The sequence below is a fragment of the Lissotriton vulgaris genome, chromosome 11, assembly GCF_964263255.1.
Source record: "Lissotriton vulgaris chromosome 11, aLisVul1.2, whole genome shotgun sequence".
NCBI lineage: Eukaryota > Metazoa > Chordata > Amphibia > Caudata > Salamandridae > Lissotriton > Lissotriton vulgaris.
Genome location: NC_141699.1, coordinates 705,319,915 through 705,343,865, shown reverse-complemented (window position 1 = coordinate 705,343,865; position 23,951 = coordinate 705,319,915). Strand labels below are relative to the sequence as shown.

Here is a 23,951-nt window from a genome sequence, read left to right as displayed (position 1 = left end):
CTTTACAACAGTTCTGGCGTAAGCCGAGCGCTGGGGCCACATCCACATAAATCTTGTGCAGGAATCCACTGTGACCATAATATATTTATAGTTGCCATCCCTTGTTTAGGGACCACAGTGGTCCAGGTAACCACACGCTAGTGGTTTATCTGAAATCAGAAGGGGCATCTGTGCAAGACGTTTCACTGTAGAAACTCATTTTTTGGCAGATTTCACATTCTAAAACATAGTTTCTAGTTTGTTTCCTCATGCGTGGCCACCAATATCTCCGTTTTAATAAAGATACTGTGGCAGAAACTCCTGCGTGTGCAGAGGCGAGCCATTCATGTGCTGCTAAGTTTAGTCCTAACCTGTGTTCCATGTTTGGGATAGCTCTGTCCCCCACTCCAGGGATTCGAGCAAAAGGAACATTATTCACATCAATTATATAGGAGTACTTCACTGGAAAGCCTTTCGGGAGTGTCTTACCACTGTCTTTGACTGAAGCAGTGACAGCTTGCATCATTTCGGTGTCTATTTTTGACCGAGTGATTGCAGCTACAGAAGCGGTTTGCACAGCTGCCTTCGCGGCTTCATCAGCCAATGAATTCCCTGCACCGTGAACGCCATCACACTGAGGACTCAGTGTATGAATCACGTGAGTCTTTTGTAGTTCTTTCTGCAAAAGAACTACTAGTTCCCAAAGCGTTTTATGCTTAATTGTGCTGCCTTTTGCGTCTTTGAAACCGTTTTGAACCAAGTTCTGCAGATACTCGTAAGATTGTCGCAGTAATATGAATCGCATACTATTAGTGTGGGGAATTCACGATCAGTATTTTCAAGCTCCATCTTGAAAGCCTGTAGTTCAGCTCGCGGAGCTGTACAGTCTATTAGTGATTGAGTTTTTGTGACCATAGGTATAAATTTGCCTTCGTGCCAGCGACCTTTAACAATCACGCACGCAGCACTATAGGCTTGTTTACCCCTAATTCTGGGTTGTGCGGATCCGTCTGTATATATTATACAGCCGTAATGTTCTAGAGGCAGAATCTTGGTCGGCAGAGGACATTCGTGTTCGTATTGGAGAAATTCTTGTGTTTTCAAGTATGGGTCAAACAAGTATTTAACGTCTGTTGCAGCAAGAGAGTTAACCCATTGTATCCATCTCGGATGTAAAGCTTAAGCATTTGGAATGCTCGCTTTTGTCACTGCCTCTAAGGCAGGTACAAGTGTAACGATCATTATGTGTTTACCCTGCGCTAGGGCTATCTTTTGCTACCGCAGTTTGAACCGCTGTCAGAATTTTCTCAGTAGAAGTGAATTTGTAAGCAATTGGTACTGTTTCTCCTTCATTAAAGGTCAGGTACGTGAATCCGCATCTCCCTGGGATGATTCGGATCACAAGGTTGCGTACGTTTTCTCGTGTCTGTCATTGTGTTTTTGTAACATGTCTGTTTGGACTGAATGCAGAATTTCTGTGTGTGTTTGAGTCCAATTAGTTGGTTTGAAATCAGGTTTGATTAGTTCGTAGAGAGGTTTAACCCTTTTTGCGTAATTCAGAACATAAGTTCTTCCAAAATTCAGGAAACCTAGAATTGACTACGTTTTTCAGCGTCTTTGGAGGTTGTAGCAGTGCACATTTCTCTAGAAAGTTACCTGCCAGGCTTTTGCCTTCACTTGATAACTCGTAGCCTAAAAATAGGACATTGAGGTGGGCAATTAGTGATTTCTTAAAACTGAATGTATACCCTTCAGATGTGAACCCAAGTATTATGGTGTTCACTCTTTTCAAGTGTACGTCCAAGTCGTTGTCTGTAAGATAGATGTCATCGACATACGATAATGCCTCATCATCATACGTTTGAAGTAACTGTTACCCTGGCTGAAAATAACCCTGGACTATTCTTGAATCCTTGGGGGAAGACGGCAAAATTGCTGCTGTGTCCCCATAATTGAGAAAGTGATAAAATGCCTGCTTTCGGTGCAATGTTTTGACAAAATCTATGGTAGGTGTACTGCCACAGATGTCCTCTTTGGAATTTTCATTTTTATTTATTTATGATCTTGGAACTCCAAAGAGATCCACATAAAATTGAAATTTACATTTTCAAAACATTCAACTATGATATACAAATGCTATAAATATAGAAGACATCAGATAAAAACAATTTTAGCTATAATACCCACCATATAAATGTTTTAATATAGGTCTAAAAAACACTTAAAAAAGTAAAAAATTCTATGACAAAATATTGCACTCAGTGGTACATAAATGGAATCTATCAGAGCCGGGGCAGAGAAAATAGATTAAGATAAACAGATAGGCCTTATCCATTACGGCGACATAATGATAGGGCAGGACAAATAAACAGTACATGCATAAGATCCTGGACAGGATTATTGCACAAATTGCAGGCTGGAGAGGTACCATACCATTTAGATAGTAGATTATTTAGAGGGAGTAGATGTTGCCTCATTAATAACCAAAAACGGCACACTCCATGGGGCAGGTTCCAAGTAATATAAGCCTGTGCTTTGTTTATCACCCAGGAGTCAATAGATGGATCGGTACTTCTCTTTAGCATGCGGGCTTCCCTATCCCTAGTAAAACTTAATTTCAAGGTAGCCTGTTTCAGAGTGGCAATGTTTTGACAGAAAACCCCATTTGAAATATCTAATTTTTTATATTTTTTCCGCACAATGTTATTCATCATATGCTGCACTGTGTGCATTTTGTACTGCAAAAGTTTTGCAGCAAGAGTTTAAGTGTCTGTAATCCAATACGAGACGATATGAATTGTGTGGTTTGGAGGCAGGAAACAAAGGATTGTTCATTGACTAGGTGCATGTTTCAATCACCCGTTGGTATTCAAGTTGATTTAAAATCTCCCCGACTTGTTCTTTAGCTTCTTGCTTAACTGGATATTGCCTTCGTGCAGTAGGTTGATTTTTTAACTGGATTTTATGGTGAGGAGAGTCCTCATCCCATCCTACGTGATTTTTATATAATGCTGGAGCCTGGGCCACTGCCCATTTTCTGGCATATGTGCATTTTTTTATGAATTGGAATGTGATTTGAGAAGGCTGGCATAATTAATGAATGAATGAATGAATGATTACGTGCTTGTATAGTGCATGGCTACCCGGGGGCATCCCAGCGCTTTGGACCGAGCACGAAACACCGCTCACTGAAAGAGGAAGGTCTTCAGCCGTTTCCTAAAGGCAAGATGGTTGGATTCCAGCCGAATACAGTCTGGAAGCTGATTCCAAAATTTGGCTGCGTGAAATGAGAAGCGACGGCCACCCATACGCGTCCGCTTGACCCTAGGAACTATCAGAAGGATTTTGTGGTTAGATCTGAGAGATCGAGGGATCTGATGGTGAAGGAACATGGGGCATAGAAGGGCCGGGCCATTGTCAATGGTTGACTTGTGAACCATACACATGGCCTTGAACCAGACCCTCTCCTGCACTGGCAGCCAGTGCAGAGCTTGTAGTGCCGCCTTAGCAGAACTATATTTAGGGACATCCATGAGAAGTCGGGCCGCACAGTTCTGGACAGACTAAGATTTTAATAGTTCCTAATGGTGCACCCAAATAAACCGCGTTCGCATAGTCCAAACGGGATAGAATGAGTGTCTGGACAAGGAGACGTCTAGCCTTGGGGGGGAAGTAGGGCCAGGACCTTCCTTAGTGATCTAAGCAGACCGTAACATGTTGCTGCAACCTTGCGTGCCTTATTTTTTTTAATAATTATCTCTTCGGCATGTGGGCAATCCCGGACAATTTCAGGTGGCCAGTCTGGTTCAGCTAGAAGAATGTCATAGCCCTTAGGGAGCTTCTCCCAAAAGAGTGCTCTTATTATTCTAGTTAGGTCCCCCTCCATCCGGAGTGTTACTTCATATAACCTGTGGGGTACACTAACTCTGGTTTCTGCAGTTTCAACTTGAATGGATTCATTCAAGTCCACTGTCTCCAGATGATCCTTCAGGATCCTGCAAACTATGGTGACCTCTGCTGCGCTTTCTAGAATTGTCTGAGCCCACTCCCCGTTCTTGGGTTGTGTCCTCAAGATCCTCGGCATGTCTGATCTTTATGCTTGCTACCTTCTTTTTGGAAAATTGAGCTTTTTTGCTTTGGTGAACGGGTTCTTTATCTTCGTACTGGACGCGTTCTTCCTTGTGTTCGGACCGTCCTCTTCTTTCCAATTTCTGCGAGGAAGTCTGAAAAGATCGAGAGGGACGTGTATCATTATCTTGATATCTGTCAGGTTTTTTTAAATTATCCCTATTCCTAAGGTTATACCTTTTGTTTAGAGGGCTCCCGTTGGGGAGACCTACCTCCCCTTTGGGGAGATCTTCCTCTGGACTGAGAACGTTTCTCTCTAGGAAGAGTCTGTTTGGTGTTTTCCCACTTTTTAGGAGTAGTGAGTTTATTTTTAATAAACACCTTTTCAGGATTTTCTTTTAATTTGGGTTTTACTGGTTTCCCAACCAAACTATCTCTTCCCTTTTCTTCATAAGATTTTTCAATAATTCTAGCAAGCTCATATGGTTGGTCTGGTATATCTGTTTCTTTTAACTTTTGGCGGATTGCCACAGATGCTGCTTCACCTCTAATGTTAGCTAATAATATAGCTGAGACCTGTTTGAAATCTTTCAGTAATTTCATACCTAGATTTAAGGCCGGTTCTGGACCGTATTAATTTCGAATCTGCCTCAGAATGTCTGGTATTACAGCCATGGACGGTACACCATGTGTTTTAGTGTAGATTGAAGCAAAGACTGTTCCCCAAGTGTCACAGTCCTCCACATGTGGTGCTATCCCCATTGCTAAACAGATTATCAGAATTCTGTTTTTCTCATGAGGTGTACTATCAGGGAATACTGCCTCTATTTCAGTAATTGTTTGAGCTAACCAGAACAGAATTTGTTCCCTCTTTGCGGGTAATTTACCAATGACTGATTGTATAGTCTGTGGTGTAATTTTGTTTGTGTTCCCCTGGTGAGGGGTGTGCTGTGGAATCCTTACAGCTGGTTGGACTGTTAATGTCCGCATGACATTAAACCAATTGTCTATGTATTTTAATTAACTGTTTCAGCTGAGCTAACAGTTCCGTACCGGTCATTCCTTTAATGTCAGGATGTGGTGTGTAGCTGGCTAGTAACGGCCATGTTGCTCCTAGTGGACTGAGCCTGGTAATGTGATTTTGATGTTGCAGGGCGCCTTTAAACCGGAGCGGATGCTCCTGGTAACTTAATGGAATTTCAACGTCCTCGAAAGGAACGTATTCCACTGGAGGTTCCTCTACTTTGTAGTAGTGGAACTCGTGTGTTACTGCATGCAGCAGGAAATAGAATCCATGAATAGAATACCTCTGTCTGCCAATATTCATGTGCCTCTATAACAAAGATTACTTTACCACCTCTCAATGATACCCCATTTTCTATAGGTTTTATAGTTATGGTTTTTCTTACATTTACCAGGATGAATATACCATTCGGGCCATTTTGTTGGAGATTTGTGTCATCTAAGACTGCTTGAGCTGCTGCTGCAGCTCTCTCCCTTTCGTCGTCACTCTGACATTTTGTTGACTGGAAGTTTGCAGAGCAAGTTTCAAGCAAACAAAGATTAGGTGTACAATATTTTGGAACACTGTATCCTTCAACATTGAATAAACCAAAAACTAATACATTGGATTTTTGTCCTACTCAGTTTTGGTGGATATTAACCTTTTACCCACTCCAGAGCCTCAGCTGGAGGGTCGGCTTCCTTCGGCACTTGCTGCTGAAGAACGTCGGGCAAGTAGATGGTCGATCTGCTCCAAACCATTGTGTGTTTGTCTGGGCAAACCTAGGCATATTTATACTTTGAAGGTGCCGAGTTTGACGCATGATTGGACTTAATAACGTCACTCAAAGGCTAAATTCTTTGAAAACTCCAGGATTTCTTGGAGAACTCAATATTCAAGCAGGGGGAAGTCCCTAGCTGCTGAAGGCGGGGTTTTCCAAGAAATCGGTTTTGATTCTCGGAACTTAGTGGAAGTAGCCATGCCATATTTGGGCTGCATGGCTTAGGCCAAATATGGTAGTGATTTCTATGCCTATATAAGGACATGATAAAGTATACCTATATAAGGGCCTGAATCGGGAAAATTTACACTAGGGTCCTAGATTCATTTACAACGGCTAAACCGACTGATTTTGTGGAAAATCACGTGCCTTCCAAATGAGTCTGTCCTTAACTAGTGCTACAAGCACCGGTGCTGAGGATTAGGTGCCGGTGCTGATCACCGGGAAGCACCTGCTCAAATTAAATACTGGGTGGTATTGGTATTAGTGGTATTGATGGTGGTTGAATTGATGGTGGTATTGGTGGTGATGGTGGTATTGGTGGTGGTGGTGGTATTGGTGGCGGTATAGGTATTGGTGGTGGCATTGGTGGTACTGGTAGTGATATTGGTGTTCGTGGTGGTATTGGTGAATCTGGACGTATTGGTGGTGGTAGTACGGATGGTGGTATTGGTGGTGGTGTTAGTGGTATTGATGGTGGTATTGGTAGTACTGGTTGTAGTATTGGTGGTGGTGGTGGTTGTGGTAGTAGTGGTAGAGGTAGTAGTGGTAGAGGTAGTAGTGGTAGTGGTGGTGGTGGTATTTGTATTGGTGGTGGTGGTATTTGTATGGGGGTGGTGGTATTTGCATTGGGGGAGGTGGTATTTGCATTGGTGGGGGTGGTATATGCATTGGTGGGGGTGGTATATGCATTGGTGGGGGTGGTATATGCATTGGTGGGGGTGGTATTTGATTAGGTGGTGGTATTGGTGGTGGTGGTGGTATTGGTGGCATCATTGGTGGTGGTTATATTATTGGTGGTATTGGTAGTGGTACTGGTAGTGGTACTGGTATTTGTAATGGTGGTATTGGTGTTGGTAGTGGTGGTATTGGTGGTGATGGAATTGGTGGTGATGGTAGTGGTATTGGTGTTGGTAGTGGTAGTGGTGGTAGTGGTATTGGTGGTTGTAGTGGTATTGGTGGTGATAGTGGTGGTGGTATTGGTTGTGGTGGTATTGGTGGTGGTGGTAGTATTGTTAATAAAACAGGCTTTTGAAAACAACCTGTCAGGTGGTTTTAGTGCAGATGACATGTAACACAGATGAGCTTTTGTCAGCATCAGCCCATTAGCACCAAATGATGTGCTACCTGGAATTCACATGCCTTAATTCGCGAATCATTTCTGAATTCATTTTACTTGGGGGGGCGGCGGGATTTGAAACAGACACAAGATAAAGCCTATTGAAGAATCCGAAGGCAGAATTTACGAAAGACAAGGACACAAGGCAATTACAAATATTGGCGTAGGCTTCTCTCCTATACTCTACTTCATCAGACTCGCAGAGCGAGCAGTGCATGCGCGCTGCCGCTATTCTCGACCTAAAAAGAATAAATAGGGTTGTCAAGAAGTGGCCTTGCCTCATGCCACTTTTTATGGCAAAGTTCTGCATCATTTCTTCTTTTACACCATATATGACAGCAGCTGAATTATTGTGATATAACTGTTGAAGTTTATATGGGATGCGTATTGAGGAGAGAGATTCCCACAGGATTGAACCGTCGAGTCGAATGCAGTTTTGAGATCGATAAACATTATGAATAGTGTTGTGTTTTAATGACTGCTGGTTTGACAGATATATTATACATCTCATTGCTCAGTTGATTGAACTGTGGACTCTCCTGAACCCAGCCTAGAGAGGTGACCATATATTTGTTCCTCAACCCAGGTTTCCATTCTACTGAGGAGAGCTTTTCCATAGATCTTCCAGTCGCTGCCTAGCAGCAAAATGTGGTAGTAGTTGGCTGAAGCATTCTGAGAAAAACTTTATTAAGGGAAACTATGACTGCTGTTTCCATGATGCTGGGACCACCTTAGCTTTCCAAGCTGTATTAAATACTGCTGTTAATACTGGTGCCCGTAAAATTCAATTATTGCGGTAAATGTTACGTGGCACACCATTAGGACCAGGAGCCTTTTATGGCTTTTGGGACAGAATAGCTGCCCGTATTTCCTGTTCCGAGAAGCTGCTTGCACAATGCCTGTCGTTATGAGTGGCCAAAGGCATGGCCCATGAGGTTTCAAAGAGAAAACGGTCCTCTGGCCAGATTCAAGGGAAGGCTTTTTTGCCTCATCTGTTTTAGGTGCTGACGTTTTGTATATATCTTTTTCATATGGTTAACCCATGTAGCAGACAAGTCTGGGTTCAGATTTATTATAGGGTCTTCACAGCCCCAGTAGACCAGATTTAAAATACCTTGTATGATCCTTTTCTCTTAGTGCCCTTTTGAAAGCTGCCCAGGCCCACAGGTCAACGTCTGACATTTATGTTTTATTAAATGCTTATATTCCTGTTGTAATTATTTCAGATGGGCTTCCCCCAACTTTCTTGTAATGTTTGAATCTTAAAATATTTAACAGGACATGTTAATTTTTGTGCATTTGCTGTCGAACCAGTATATTGAATTTATCGCTAGGGAGATCCTGGTGCAACGCTTTGGCTATGCAAAACTACTGCCTGCAGATTGAGTAGCTCATCATTGTATTGAATTTCTCAATTATGCTTCAGTTAGTTGTCTCCGTCTCGTCTAGGATCTCCCTGCAGACTTGATTACAGGAGAGGTGGCTGGCCATGCTATATGTGGGTTTATTGCATTTGGTATGCCGAACAAGCTTTTTCCTGCTAACGTTTACTAGTAGTTTACCCACTGCCTTTCTACTCTGGAATGTCCTATGAGCTATAGCCGAAGACACATGCTTAAAGCTGACAATTAAAGGATCATGGTCACTCAATTCACCTGGCTATTGCAAAGACACAAATTTTGCACTGCAACTCCTGATTAGTTTGGACATAATCTATTAGGCTCTCAGTTACCCGACCTAAAAGTAGGTCTTGTAGGTTGGTCTGCGGGAGTGCGGCCATTAACTGTGAATAGATTATTCGGCAGCAGAAAACTCTCGTCCTTTTCTAGTAGATCCTAGAACTGGAAACCAAAGGGAGGAAAGATCACCATGCTTACAGCCTCGCTTGATCAAGCATGGATGCATCAGGTTTAGTATTAAAATCACCGCACACTCAGATGAAATGAAAGCAATACTTCCTATTTGCACCGATTAGCTGGGGGCAATTCCCCTTACAAGTATTAATAATATAGGTGGTTAAGATCGTTAGCTATGTTGGATAGTCACTCAAATTCTCTGGTGGAATATAAACATTAAGTAAATCCAAGACTGGCTAATTTGCAAATTGATTCAATTTTTCTGTGGACTATTTGCTTGCACTGATGACTGTAGGCTAAATGAGACCCAGACTGTTAAGCCAGCTTTCGGTCAGCCCATCTTGCTGTTAATTGCATGTAACGAATGGGCAGAGAATCCCTCGAGGGTAATTCCATCAAGCACCCAGGTTTCTTGGAAGCAGCAGATTGTGTGAGATTTATTAAAGCAATCCATTCTTTATCCTCAAATTGTGTTTACAAGACGGCGATATTCCAACTAATAAAGCTTCCCTGCTAATTTTCCACACAGTGAGCTGTACGCTTGTCCAATGGGAAGAGTTTCAGGTTTGCCCAAGAGTTAACTTGTGGAGCAGTGATAGATGGTGCTAAATTGGGCCATTTTAGCAGATTGCATATGTAACTCTTGATTAACATTATTTTTTATGTGGATTCTTAGGCCTACGTTTTGTTGATCAAAAAAACTGAGTGGGCCACGAGTGGACCTAACAAGAGACTGTTAGTCTTTGCCTCTCACCAGAGGACCCGTATACATATGTCAGAGTTTCTAAGAAGCTTGGATTACCATTCTGCCTTTCCTTCACCTACTAGAATTCCCAAGTCTGACAGGGCAGCTTTTTTTGTCAAAATGGCATCGGCTGTGGTCCTGTTTGCCCACAAAGTCATTGTTGCTTCTCCGGATCCTTCCAGAGTTGTTGAGATAGTAAAACTTACTCATTGCAGGTCATTAGAGGATACTTTATTTCGGCCGGACAATGCCCCCATCACCCTTAATAGGTTACCCCTATCAAAAATGTTATGAGGGCCTTTTGAACGATAGGTTGGTATGAACAATATTTTATTATTATTGCTGGCACTATGCGGACTGCCACAGATTCTGGGCTCTTCATCAGAGTTTTATGTGCCCGATCTGTCCCGCTGATTTAGGGGCTCAGCCGGAAGTGTATGACTGATTTGATTATGGACTATCCGCCCCTTAAGTGGATTTTGCAACCTCAGATGTGCAGTACGACTTGGTGCTTGAAAAGGAATCTGTGGGGTCCTGGATAGATTATGTTCTTGTAAAAAAGTTGCTGATATAGGGCTGGTGCAACTGCATGCTTAGATCATTTGGAATTACTTTATGGATGGGTTCAAGGTCAAAAACCCGACTTCAAGATAGTGCCTCATGTCAGCAGGGTCCATCCAAGAACTCATCTCTTTCGCACCCAGGTTGGTTAATAAAATTGTGAGGTAGAATATGTGACAAGTGGCAGCAGGTAGATCAGTCTGAGATGTGGCAATTGCTTCAGAATCCCTTGGGTCCTGGGCATAGTGTCATGGGACATAAGGCTTGGAGCATTTGCTAGATCCTAGGAGAGAATAGCTGTCAGGGGCAGATCTCTTTTTTATTGATCTTTTTATTTCAACACGCAGTTAGCAGGATATATATATGAGCATTCCAATACTTCACCAAATTACAAGTTTTGCATTTCTGACACTCCATACATTGGCACCAATTATTTTTCCCTTCCTTCCACCCTCCTTAATCACGGTCCTCCTGCATTTCCTCCACCGTCCCCTGGGGCTCTGGCGGTGTGCATGGGTTGCCTGTATAGTCATGCCATTTGCTCCAGACCTTCCCCCATTTACGCGGGCATCCTCTATTCGTATATACCGCCTTCTCTGCTACCATACTCCAGTCCATATCCCTCTTCCAGTCTCGCACTGAGGCCGTCACATCCAAACCCCACACCCTTGCTATGTTCATTTGGCGATCATTAAAGACAGTATCACCCCAATTTGATTTCCGCTAATTAAATCCTTCGCCTCCCACACATTCAGGAGACACCATTTTGCCGAACATTGCAACTCATTTCTATACACTCCACTCAAGCATTGGATTATTTTCAACCAATAATCTTGAATTTTGGGGAACACACATGATATGAAAGAAAGTACCCACCAGATGCAGCTCCTATGACAGTAAGCTTTCTTTATTTTCCCCATCTTTACCAATGTCGTGCAAGCAATATAGGCCCTGTGAAGTATTTGGAGTTGCACCAGGCGAAACAGAGTTCGGATCGCCACCTCACGGGGGAGAGGCTATTGCCTCCGGCCACTCCTCGTCCTGCCAGTCCGGTATGTCCATTTCCCATTTAACTGGGCTAAACTGTCTGGAGCATGGTTGATTAGTTGTTTATGCATCAGCGAAATCGCCTTTTTGGTCAGTGTTCCTCCAATCTATTTTCGAGCAGGGACAACTCTGGAAGTGGGTCTCCTTTGGGAAGAGTTGCTTGCAGGGCATGTCGGAGTCGTAAATACCGGAATGCCTAAGAAGGGACTACGTTGAATTCTTTCAGTGAATGGTCTTACCTTCCCTCCCCTCCACAAATATCTCACTGTCAAAACGCCCAACATGTTCCACTTGTCAAATCCCTGCCTCTCCTTATGTCTCTCTAGGAGTTGAGTCCCACAGCAGAGTTGCTTGTGTGATTTTGTTTTTCCACCCCATCTAACCTAGCGTCCCATGCCATGTCTGTACCCTGAGCCCCGTGTGCACCAGAAGGTGGAGCTTTTTAGGCAGGTGTATAGGTCAATAGATACAACCCCCCGCCGCCAGGCCAAAGTTTAACTGGTCCACCTGGTATGCAGGTTCCATTATGGGCATATGTACCCATTGGTTGACCACCATTAGCTGCGCTGCCCGGTGATCGCTTCGAACATCCGGGAGGGCTATCCCACAATCGTACCATCCCTTCGTGAGTTTGGTAAGAGCAATTCTTGGAGCCACCCTCATCCCATAACAACTTTCTTATCTCGCCCTGGATGAATGTAAAATAGTTGTCCTGTATTAAAAAGTGCGTGTTCTGAAGGATATACAGAAATCGCGGCAGGGCCATCATTTTAAAATTGGTTGCTCTGTCCAACAAGGAGAGCAGAAGCACTCTCCAGTGTTGTAAGTCGTCCTTCAGGTGAGCCAATGGGGGGGCCTATATTTTTTGCCATAAACAACTCCTGGTTGGCGGATCAAAGATCCACAGATAACAGAATACGTCCGACACCACCTGCGCCTCGCAGTCTTTTGGAACTGTCGGTGCCCGCCGGTGTAGGATGAAGATCACAGACTTCGACCAGTTGATCGTATAGCTGGATTACCACCGGTAGGTCGCGAAAACGTTTAGAATTCTGGCAATGGAGGATCTGGACAACGCCACATACAGAAGATAATCATCAGGCCCCCTGAAACACTGGAAAATGGCGGGTAGTAGAGATGATAGAGGGATGCAGGCCATTGGTTGGCGAGCAATGGCAGCAATGGACAATGAAGAGCGCTCTCAGCTCCTAAGCGGACTCCCAGCTCGACGTGGCTCGGCTACGATGCTCCCGGCTGCAGCACTCCCAGCCTCAGTCTCTCCTTGTTGGTCCTCGCAGCTCCTCCTCCGCATCTACCGACATTAACATGGCATGGTGATTCACTGGGGTGAGGACTGGCAATCAGCATAGGTCAGGTGCAAGGTTTGTGAACATACAGATATTGCCCAAGGACCGACACTCAGATATATAAACTGCCTAATAATGCATTACATAATTTTTGGGGATTTCATGTTGCAGCAAAAGTTGCCATACCTCTGGCTAATAATGGTCTGTCACTTATACAGACTTTCACATTCATCAGAAAATTAAGTTAGCAGAAAAATCCATTGAAAATGATGAATTTATAGACACCATCAACAAATTGTAAAGAAACAACTCTGGGCAATATAGACTAGTATTAAATCCCCTCTCTAACCAACTGCTGATGCTTAGAATTTGGATAAGAACATGCATATCTCAGGAAGACCTCATCAATCGGTGGAATACAAAAACATGTGTTTCAAGTAGCCTGGCCAGTCGTAACGATGACCTGAAGTACACATTCCCAACAGGGAAAAAATAATGGGGGAAACAGCATTATCTAGCATGTTAACCACACTACTGTACTGTGAATTTGTGTAATAGTCAATTGAACTTGTCAGCTTGGATATGGCACCATAATAGCAAAAATTACAATAGAGAGGGGCCTGTCTCAATCACACAACTAGGTGAAATTTACAACAATAACAGGGGGCAGATAATGGGCTCAAGCACCAGGTATGGCCCTAAAGTAAAGTGCAGCTGGGGGTGAGCCAAGGATTGTCCTAGCTCCCTTGCCTGTTAACTAGCCTCTGGATTTGGGAAAAGTGCTTCTTTGAACTTAAAGCTGGACTGTTTCCCCGAGAGGTAGTTTTGAACTCTGGTGATCCATAGGTTTGGTTCTTCACAGCACTCCTGTTGAACAGCAAAGGTATTGGATACCAAGGTTACACAAGCTTTGTTATAAGTGTTTCTCTAGAGCAAATACAATGCAGCAGTTCACACAAATTTGCCATTGACAATTGACATGTTTTTACAAAGCAAGGTACTAGTGTCCTGTAAGCACGGATGGACAGATTTTGTACCACAGGTAAATAAGAAAAGAAAATTGAACAGAATATTTTAATATATTTTAACACTAAACATGTTTGCACTTTTGGGTTATAAACGCATACAAATCCCCATCAAGTAATTTTAATACATTCAAGAATGTTATGATACAATTGAAAATAATCTGATTAAATCAGTAAACACATTTTTAAATCAGATGGTAACATATATATATATATATATATATATATATATATCTGCCAATGCTGATAAAGACCAATGGATTCGGTTATATATTATACCAGGCTTCTCCAAAGAGTAGTTTGTGAGCTACTTGTAGCTCTCCAGCTGCCTTTAGGTAGCTCTCTCCTGTGTGTAGCCCATCCTACTAAAGTATCAGCTTTTGCTTGGTTGAATTAATATAGCTATACCAAAATTGAAAAATATGTATTCAAGATGAAAATGTGTTTTTTTCAGAACTGATAAGCTGATGTTTGAAGACAAATTGCTGTACTTCCAAAATATATTTAAATATATTTGAGTGATAAAATAGGCGACATTGTGGAGACTTGCTAATATTATCTTGGTGCTACGGGTGTCACAGCTATGGCTGTTATTTCTTACCCATGTAAAGGCATTCCAAATGGACAGCGCCTTATATTACATTACTGCTGGCAACCCTTAGGTTATCACTGCTCATAATCTTGCCGATTGTGGCTACTAATGAAATCTTCGCTATGTGATCTCTATTACAATACTAATTGTAGCTCAGGATGATTTTCATTGAAAGTAGTAGCTCGTCACAGAAATGCTTGGAGACCCATGTATTATACACTTTTAAGTTTTACGTTAACAAGCGGAAAAAACATTAACATACATGACCACATTCATCTATTCTTAAATGTGCATCTACATGTGAAATTACCTTTTCCTATAAGTACACCAATCTTGGAATCTAGCTTTTCCACTGGATCACAGCTCCTGGTGATTAGTTTAAGCACAGCAAGAAAGGGACGGACATCACAGAGCCTCCTTGTTTCATCCTCTAACTCCTCATGTACAGCAGCCTGGTTCACACATTCAAATATATAGGATTCTACCTCATGAAGTAGATGGAAAAGCGGATAGGTCTGTGCATGTTTCCAAAGGTACTGCAAAAGATACAAAATGATTAATTAAAGATGGCTACACAAAACGAGATACATTTGTTTATTAAATCATATGTTAAATATTCATTAAATGGGTAAAAACACAACAGGAGAGAACATCCTTTCTACATTGAGCACCTTAAAAATACAGCACATTTTCTAGCTACTCCTAGCAACCATAACTCCAATTTGACAAAGAGCCAGGTGTCCAAGAATATGAGGGTGTCCTATTCAGCAATCACTAAATCCATTTAATTAATAAAACTTGGTGATAGTCCAAAATCACATAGATTTGACTAGATGTGCTAAAGCAGACCATAATAAACTGAAATAACACTCCTGAAGTTCTGAGGGGTGAGATACAGATGAGTCATTGGAAAGGAGTTGTCAAGGATAGGAAATTACAACCACCTATTGGCTACTAATTTTTAAGTTCAAAGGCCTCTTGCTAGAGGTGAGAACAGTGTTAATTGGCAGGTGGAGGACCGAGGAGAGTGGGAAGAGTGTTTAAATAAGATATCCGAAGGGAATTTACCTTGGGCAGACAGATATAAAAAGTGTTTTTCACAAGGTCAGAAAAGAGCTGGGCTTAGACTGAACAAATTGAGAACTACCAAAAAAGTACCATGCTGCGGTCCAACCTGAAAAAATGGAAGCAGGGTAAATGTCCTTCCATCATATTGTCTGTTTACCCTGAATTATCATTCACTACTAACAATAAAACAATTAAAGTGGAAGTTGTTCTGGGAGGAAACATTCTAGACAGTCAGTAGGATGACTCCTTCTATAAACTAAAAAGAATAAGGCTCTCTGGAATTTAAGAATAGTATTGGGCTCGGATGGAGGGGAGCGGGTAGCAGGGTAACAAGAGGCAGGGTGTCTATCCTCATGTGTAGGGTGCAAGTCTGGCTGTTGTCTGAGCAACAACTGGACTAGAATAGACTGTCTGGTATTCTTCCACCTCCGAGTACCTTCTGCAGCTTTAGAAGGGATTGGGACATGAACCCCTGCTTAAAGTATTGGTTTTCTTCAGCCTAGCTGAAGTACATGAAATCAAGCCCCTTTGAAGTTTTTGTAGTCTGCTCAGGTTGCCAGCCTTGATTGCGCTTTCACATACTTCCTCCTTCATTAGGTGAATTTTTAAGGTAGTAAGCAGTATCCAAGCCTTAAAAATAAAAATAGATACAATACAAAATAAAAAAATATAATGGTGTGTGGCTACTGCTTATGTCACAGATCTATCTTGCCCTTTTAGTATGCTTTTACACGTTCAACAAAAATAGCATAACATTTGATTCTACCACTGGAGTGGATAGGTTAGCACGCCTCTGTAAACTGTACTGGTAAAATATTGCCTAGAACGTACGTAACGAAATATTAGAAGTGCATTTCCGAAGCAGACAATGTGTCAGTGACTATCAAGTCAACTGGGCAATAAATACCAAATTCAGAGCTCCAAATGTTCAGGCAGGGCCTAGAAAAAGCTTTAGCTGTCCCATCAGGCAAATAGGTTTTAAATAAAAAATAATAATAATAGAAATACATACACACATTCATACACAGGGGGTCATGTGATCAGCCCTCTTCGTCCACTGGTGCTGCTAGCTAATCATTTACTTTTGCTTCTATCCACAGCATAAGCCCACTTTCCTGCCACTCTCTTCTTGTGCTGTCACAACAGCTTTTTTTCTGAGTACAAGGGCATATCTGCTCAAAAATACAACTGCACTACAGTGCCTTTGTTACTGAGCCAATACGTTAATTGGCCAATTCTTTATTAGATCTTACAAAACAGCAGAAGCGGCCTGGTTGGAGAAGACCTATTGTGGGCGTAATAAGAACTTACTGAGAGTTTAACAAGAACTTAGAATGAACTTTTAACTTTTAAGAATTATCCTGTTTATAATCTGATTGTTTTTACCTGTTCTTCACTTCCCCCCCTGAGCACTCTCCCAGCCCTCAATCACTGCAGAATCGCCGCGCAGCCGATCTAAATGCTGCTGCGGGTCTGAGATATTCGCCGCCATTCGTTCCTAGCCCACAGGCCATGCCCACCGCCGTGAGGCCACGCCCCCTCCTCTCATACAAACAATGTGCCTCCCCCGGACGCACAGCGGACGCGCGCAGCAGGTGCGGTGCCTGCACGCCAAAGGCAAGCCCGTCTGCGCCAGGCCGGGCCCAGGGGCCAGCCAAGCCGGCCATTCCATCTCATACTCGGCCGACTCCCTCAGAGAACTCCAACTCCCCCACCTCTCACCCTCTCCCTCCACCATCAGACGCATCACCACAGCCGGCCTAGAGCGCTCTGACTGACGCCCCTCCAGTTGGAACATTTCCCCCGCTAAACCGGTCAGGAGTGACACTTCCATCCGGGTGTTGTATCTGAACACCCGCTCCCTGGTAAAACACCAAGCCGACATCTATATCCTTCTGTCTAATGAGAAGCCAGACGTATCCTGCTCACCGAAACCTGGCTGACTGCAGATTCTCTCCCTGACATCCTGGCGGCCCTCCCCCCAGATTACTACATCCTTCATGCCGATCGTTCTGGAAATCGCCCTGGGAGTGGGGTGGCAGCCATAATATCAAAACGCCTCAACTTTATTTCCACATCTTCCCTTACCCCACCGGAAACAGACAACCTAATCATCAGCCTAAAAACGGCCGTAGGAGCCTTAACACTCCTCCTCCTGTATCGGCCCCCCACTCGATGCCATCTTTCGCGGTCACCTTGATCGAACAGCTGATCGACCTACTGACATCTTATCCCAGATTAGCTCTTTGGCGACCTTAATTACTGGTTTAACGACGCCAACGCCAGGCCCCACGCCACAGAGCACTTTGAAGCCCTCACCAGCCTTACCATGATCCAACAAATCTCCTCACCCACTCACATCAAGGGCCACATCCTGGACCAGATCTGGACCCAAAACTTAACACTCTCCCAGCCATTTGTTTCCCCCTGCGTCTGGTCAGACCACCACCTAGTTGAAACCACCCTCACTGTCACTGGCAGGACCTCCGCCCCTCTGACAGCTGGCGGCCTCTCACGACTCCCAAGGTCTTCTCGCGACCTTACCCGACACCCGGCCAGCCATCAATTCGCTAACCAATATCGACATGATGGATAGCGACATTGGCACCGGGCTAAAATCGGCCAGCGACCAATTTGCCCCCCTTACCAAATTTCCCCCCACCAGACACCACAACTCCCACAGATGGTTCTCTGACGACCTCAAGAAATACAAACTGAAGGTGCGCCAGGTGGAACGGACATGGAGACGTAATTACCCCGAACCAGACAGACTGCAATACACTACAGCTCACAGAGAATACAAAAATGCAATCTCCTCAGCTAAATCGGAACACTTCTCAAACAGAATCTCTTCCGTGGACAACAAATCAAAGGAGGTTTTTAAAATCATGAATGAACTCACCTCAGACGACAGAACTCTTCCAGGTCAGACCCCCACCCAAGAAACCTGCGACGCTCTCAATCTTTTTTTCATTGAGAAAATCATCAATATCAAAGACTCAATCCCCCCCCCCCCTCCCTCAGACACCCGCCCCAGACACTCCTCTGATCAACTCATCGATCTTTACCGGTTTCCCTACCCTTAACCCCATCTCATTAGCGGAACTCACGACCCGGGTAAAATCAGGCTGTCCGAATGACTGCTGCCCCCTTTCGGTCCTACGGAACGTCTGTCTCAATTTACCCAACTGCATTTAATCTCTGCTGAATGGTTCCCTCAGCACGGGTATCGTCCCCAGCACCTTCAAAGAGGCCATTTTAGTGCCTCTCCTGAAGAAACCTGGCGCGGGCCCGGTTGAACTCTCCAACTACCGTCCCATATCGCTCTTGCCATACTTCTCCAAACTAATGGAGACCCACGTCACCCGGTGCCTCTCCAACTTCATCGAGACCTCCTGCCACCTGGAGCCTAACCAGGCCAGCTTCAGGCCAGCCCACTCCACCGAGGCAGTCATTCTAGCAGTCCTTGACACGTTGAGGAGGAACGCTGACTCAGGGATTCCCCAGGCCCTCGTACTCCTGGATCTATCGGCCGCGTTCGACACGGTTGACCACAACATACTTCACCGTGTCGAACAGGCTGGCATCCAGGGTCCTGCCCTCAAATGGACTCAGTCCTTCCTCACTGGCAGAACACAAGCCGTCCGCCTGGGCCCCTACACAGCGCCCAAAACTCCCACGACCTGAGTCCCTCAGGGCTCCTCCCGATCACCCCTACTATTCAACCTCTACCTTCGGCCCTTGATCCACTCGCTCCAAAACTGGGACATCACAGTGTATAACTACGCTGACGATCTGCAGATCATCTTTCCACTTAACTCCCCGAACGCTGTGGACAATTTCCATTCCGTCATGCTACACATCCAGGAGTGGATGAACTGCAATCAATTAAAATTAAATCCTGGAAAAACTGAGCTCCTTCTCCCTGGATCCAGCTCCTCCTACTGGGGCTCGCAGTTCTGGCCGACCAAACTAGGCTCCCCCCCGACCCCTGCGAAATCAGTAAAGCGTCTCGGCGTGACCATCGATGCCGAACTCTCCCTCACACCTCAAGTTGGCACCGTGATCTCATCATGCACGTTCCAACTTCGAAAAATCCGCAAAGTCAGTCACTACTACCACCAGCCGCTCTGATCCAGGTAATCATCTCCCTGGTACTATCCCGCTTGGACTTCTCCAATTCCCTGTATCACGGACTCCCTAAATCACTACTCCACCGCCTCCAGGTCGTGCAGAACCAAGCAGCCCGTCTTATCTATAAAACCCCCAAATGGCAGTTGGCTAAACCCCTGCTGCACTGGCTACCTATAGAACAAAGAGCGGCCTTTAGGCTGGGCTGCCTCCCGTTCAAATCCCTTCACTGTACCAGCCCAGGTTTCCTGTCTTCACTCGTCAACCCATACCGCCCAACTCGCAATCTCCGCTCATCTCACCTCAACATGCTTGCTGTCCCCAAAACCAGAACCAACAAATTTGGTGGCCGTCGGTTTGCCCTCCTGGCCCCAAAATTCTGGAATCCTCTTCCCCTTACCATCAAATCCAGTAGCTCCCTCCTTCACTTCAGGAAGCTGCTCAAACCCTTCCTCTTCCCCCCACCCAGCTAATTCCGCTTCTTCCGGCCTCTGCCCCACCTCTGTCCTACAGCGCCAGGAAACCCATGGTGTCAGCGCGCTCTACAAATCCCACTTAACATAACATAACCCACGCATTGCCTACCATTCATTCGTTTTTATTGTCACTCATTTGCTTGTTTCTTACCAGATGGCTTTCCTTGTCCATCTTGTGTTTTTCCCTTCCCAGGAGCATAACCTCTTTACTCTCCTTTTGATTTGGCTGACTTGCGTCCTTCCACTGCGCACTTTGAGGAAATATTTTTTTTATTAAGCACTTTGAGCTCCTCCTCATATGCTCCCCCCACAAATGCACACCCACGCGCTCCATGCTGCTCTCTTACTTCTCCCTCACCTCTCATGCTCTGTATTGTTTTCTTATTTGAAGGCTTCTCTCCATGTTGCCATCTCTAATGTGCTTCTCCACTGTGCTGTGCATTCTTACCTCAATCGTGTACCTCTCTACCTTGTGCGCCACCTTTCCACCACCCACTCCTCCTTTGCACGCCCCCGATGTTCTTTTATTTTGTGCTTTCACACTTTCAATTCTTCATTTTATTTTTTTATTTACTGATTGCCAGAAAGTGAATTAATTAGGTAGGAGGGTAATCTACCACATGCAATAAGGTCACTATCCTGTTAGATCCAGTTAAAGGCGTCAGTACCTTAAACTTTAACTCAAACTCTGGTAGCTACGTCACAGAGCATGTTGACTTAACTTATAGAAAATGGGAGAAGCATTTAGCGGTACCAACCAGTTAAAAAGTCAAAAACACAACACAAACAAAATCTCACTTCAATTTATAATAATGGATAATAATTTAATATTATCTTATAAATGGAATCAGCAATATGAATTTTTAATTATTTACGTACAAATATTTACCTTCAAACTTGGTGTCTTTTTCAGAGATTGAAATCCTCCAGTGGGACAAGGCTGCGGGCTGTGACCGATAAGGGCTTCATGGGGCCAGATACCTTCTCACCGAGCTCCTGCTGAAATGGGTTTCTTGCTGCAGAGAAGCTTCAAAGTTCCAGGTTTGCAGGAGTTGTAAAAGTTCAGTATGACACAGTCAAGGGTCTCTGGACCTCAGGAACAACACTTGAGGGTTTAGACTCACTCCAGCAGAGACCACCGGTGTGGTCCAGGTCCAGTCTGTACAGGGCAGCTGGGCACTTCAGGAAAATGGCCTCTTGCATCCTATTGAGTAACTGTAGTCACACAGGAGGCCAACCAACGGGCCCAGGGAGTCCCCTGCTTTGTCATGGATACAAAAGGGAGCAAGTCCAGCAGGTCTAGCTCTTAAGGTCCCCTCACAAGACTCAAAAAGCAGGTGTAGTCCTACTTCTGTTTTTCCACAGGTCCATAGGGTTCTGAAGGTGGTGCCTTGGGGTGTCACAAATAATGCCTGTACTAGCTTGAGGCCGAGTTGAGAGGGGGAGACACCTGGCTACTGGAAAATGTTTTCAGGGGCAACTCTACCCACTTTTACAGCAATTCATGCGTGCCCTACTGTAAACAACCCTACAGTTCCCCTTGCTCATTAAAACTTAAACATTAAAGACAGAGAAATCATTCTCCCCTTGTGCAAAGTCTGTGTGGCAACCCAAAGGTGTAGCCAGGGTAATCAGAAGTCCTTCCTCTGTGGTCACTCAAAACCAGTTCTGACGCAAGCTTTCCCCCCATTGGGTGTGGTGCCTGTCTTACTGAGAGGACAAAACAAGGGCCTGCTCAAAGGTAGTCTGATATCTGCTAGTGACAGAAAAGGAACCTTTGAGGTAACTTAAGTTCCTGGGCACAGCCCAAATGGTCTTCCTGCCAGAGTAACAAATACTTATGTTATTGCCATTTGTTTGTGTAGCGCCAAAATCACTAATGGTCTCCAAGCGCTTGTGAGGAACATAAATCAATACCAGGGCTACAAATCCCGAAACTCGGTCAACCTGGGTGTAGCTTGTCCAAAAGCCTGAATAAACAGGAGTGTCTTCCTAAAGGTGAGTAGGGTGCCTTCCTTAAGCAAGCTCTCCGGCAGCTTGCTCCAGAGCAGAGGAACCACAACTGAAAAAGCTTGGCCCCCCATGATGGATTTGTAAAACCGTAGACAGGACAACAAGTTTGCATCAGATGGTCGGTGGCATCATCCTGGTACATAGCACTTCAAACGTTCCTTGATGTAATCAGGTGCCGCTCCATGCAGGGCTTTATGTGCAATACACATACCCTTAAACCTAGCCCTCTGCTTGATTGGGAGCCAGTGCAGTTGTTGGGGAAATGGTGCGGCATGTGCTCTTCTAGGAAGTTTGATTATCAGTCTTGCTGCATCATTCATAACCACCTGAAGCTTCCCTGATAATTTGTCAGGTAGCCCGATGTATAACCCATTACCGTAGTCCAGTTGTGACACTACAGTATGCATGGTGGCGATCAACAGGAGGGGTACAAGTTTCTGTAGTTGTTCATAAGGCCCACACAATTCCCCACCACAGCGGTCACCTGGTTGTTCAGCGTTGGCTTGTTGTCCGAGTGATGGCAAGACGTTAAATGGGATGGGTGTGGGGTAGAAAGGGTTTTTTTAGAGCTCAAAATCTGGTAATGACATTTGGGGTAGTAAAGGTATATACGGTTAAAAGAAGAGTAGGGGTACAGGATAGTAAAGGGTAATAAGTGGTGTTTAAGGTTCAGGGGTGGGTAAGTGTCTGGGGCAGCAAAGGGTTAGGGTTTAAAGGTGAAGGGAAGGGCTTGAGAGTAGTAAAGAATTTTTAAAGATAGTCTGATTGAGAGGGGAGTTAAGAAGAATTAAATCAACATGATACACAAGGCCCCCGGACTCCTTTCAATTCAGGGGTTGCATCGACAAAAAGCATATGTCCAAGGACATGATCACCATCTCCCATGAGGCTGTCCCTGGCGTTCTCTGCTGCAGAGAATTCACAGGGCGTATGTTAAAGTTGGGGCCAGGAAATGCATATGCTCTTTATATCAATGCAACCCCTGAATTGAAAGGGGTCCAGGTGCCGTGTGAATCATGTTGATATAAGAGCAATTGGGAGTGCCTTGTGAAAGGGACTGGGAACTTTGAAATACTTTTCTATGTGAAAAGAATTGTTACGGGCTGAGAGATCAAAGCTAAATGTATGAACTATCCACTGTGAATTCACGCAAGATTATGAATGGAGAGGTGCAGCAAATTTAATCATAAGCACTTGGCTAAAATGACTAATGTATGCACTCCTCGCAGGAAAAACATTTGCACAACAACAGACGTTTCAATGCCTTATAATACAGAAATAACTCCGTAAACCCAGTAACCATTTAAAGCTGTAACAGCAATGAGACCCCAAAAACCATGAAAGGCACCACAGCACACGTGAAAACAGATTCCGCTACTGTGATCAAGATTGTAATGGTTGAAACACTTTGGTGGCGTTTGATGCAATGTTGATGCTAATTAAATTACAATTCAAATTGATTGAGAAATCTAAACATCTGGGAGTGCAGATATATATATATATATATATATATACACATATACATATACAAACATACATATACATATATATATATATATATATATATATATATATATATATATATATATATATATATATATATATATATATATGTATATTACCTACTGGCGGTCGCCAGTAGGTATATATAGTTAGGATTTTTTCCCTATGGGATTTCTGAAAATTCTATGTCTAATAACTTTGGCGTTTGTGGACGGAATCGGCTGAAATTTTCAGGAAAATGGCACATTTTGTTTCTGAGCAGCCCCTGAAAATTTGGGGGGGGGGGGGGGTCGTCAAGGGGGGGGCCGAGAAAAAAGGGGGGTCCCAAAACGCGTTTTTCCCATGTTAATTTCCATAGGGCGGTTGGACTCACTTTTAGCCCGAACGGCTAAATGGATTTCCACGAAACTTGGCAAAATTGTAGGGACTGTTAGCCCGATGTGCCTTTGCTAGGTCT

At 44.1% G+C, this 23,951-nt stretch overlaps 1 protein-coding gene across 1 annotated transcript in view; it reads right to left on the bottom strand.

Annotated features, from left to right (window-relative positions):
• The window catches only part of PIK3CB (phosphatidylinositol-4,5-bisphosphate 3-kinase catalytic subunit beta), a 1,054,351-nt gene that overhangs the window by 590,998 nt on the left and 439,402 nt on the right, over positions 1-23,951 (bottom strand). Inside the window, exon 4 of the mRNA XM_086943780.1 lies at positions 14,614-14,839. Coding sequence (XP_086799906.1) covers positions 14,614-14,839 — 226 coding nt within the window. The remainder of the gene's footprint in view (positions 1-14,613; positions 14,840-23,951) is intronic.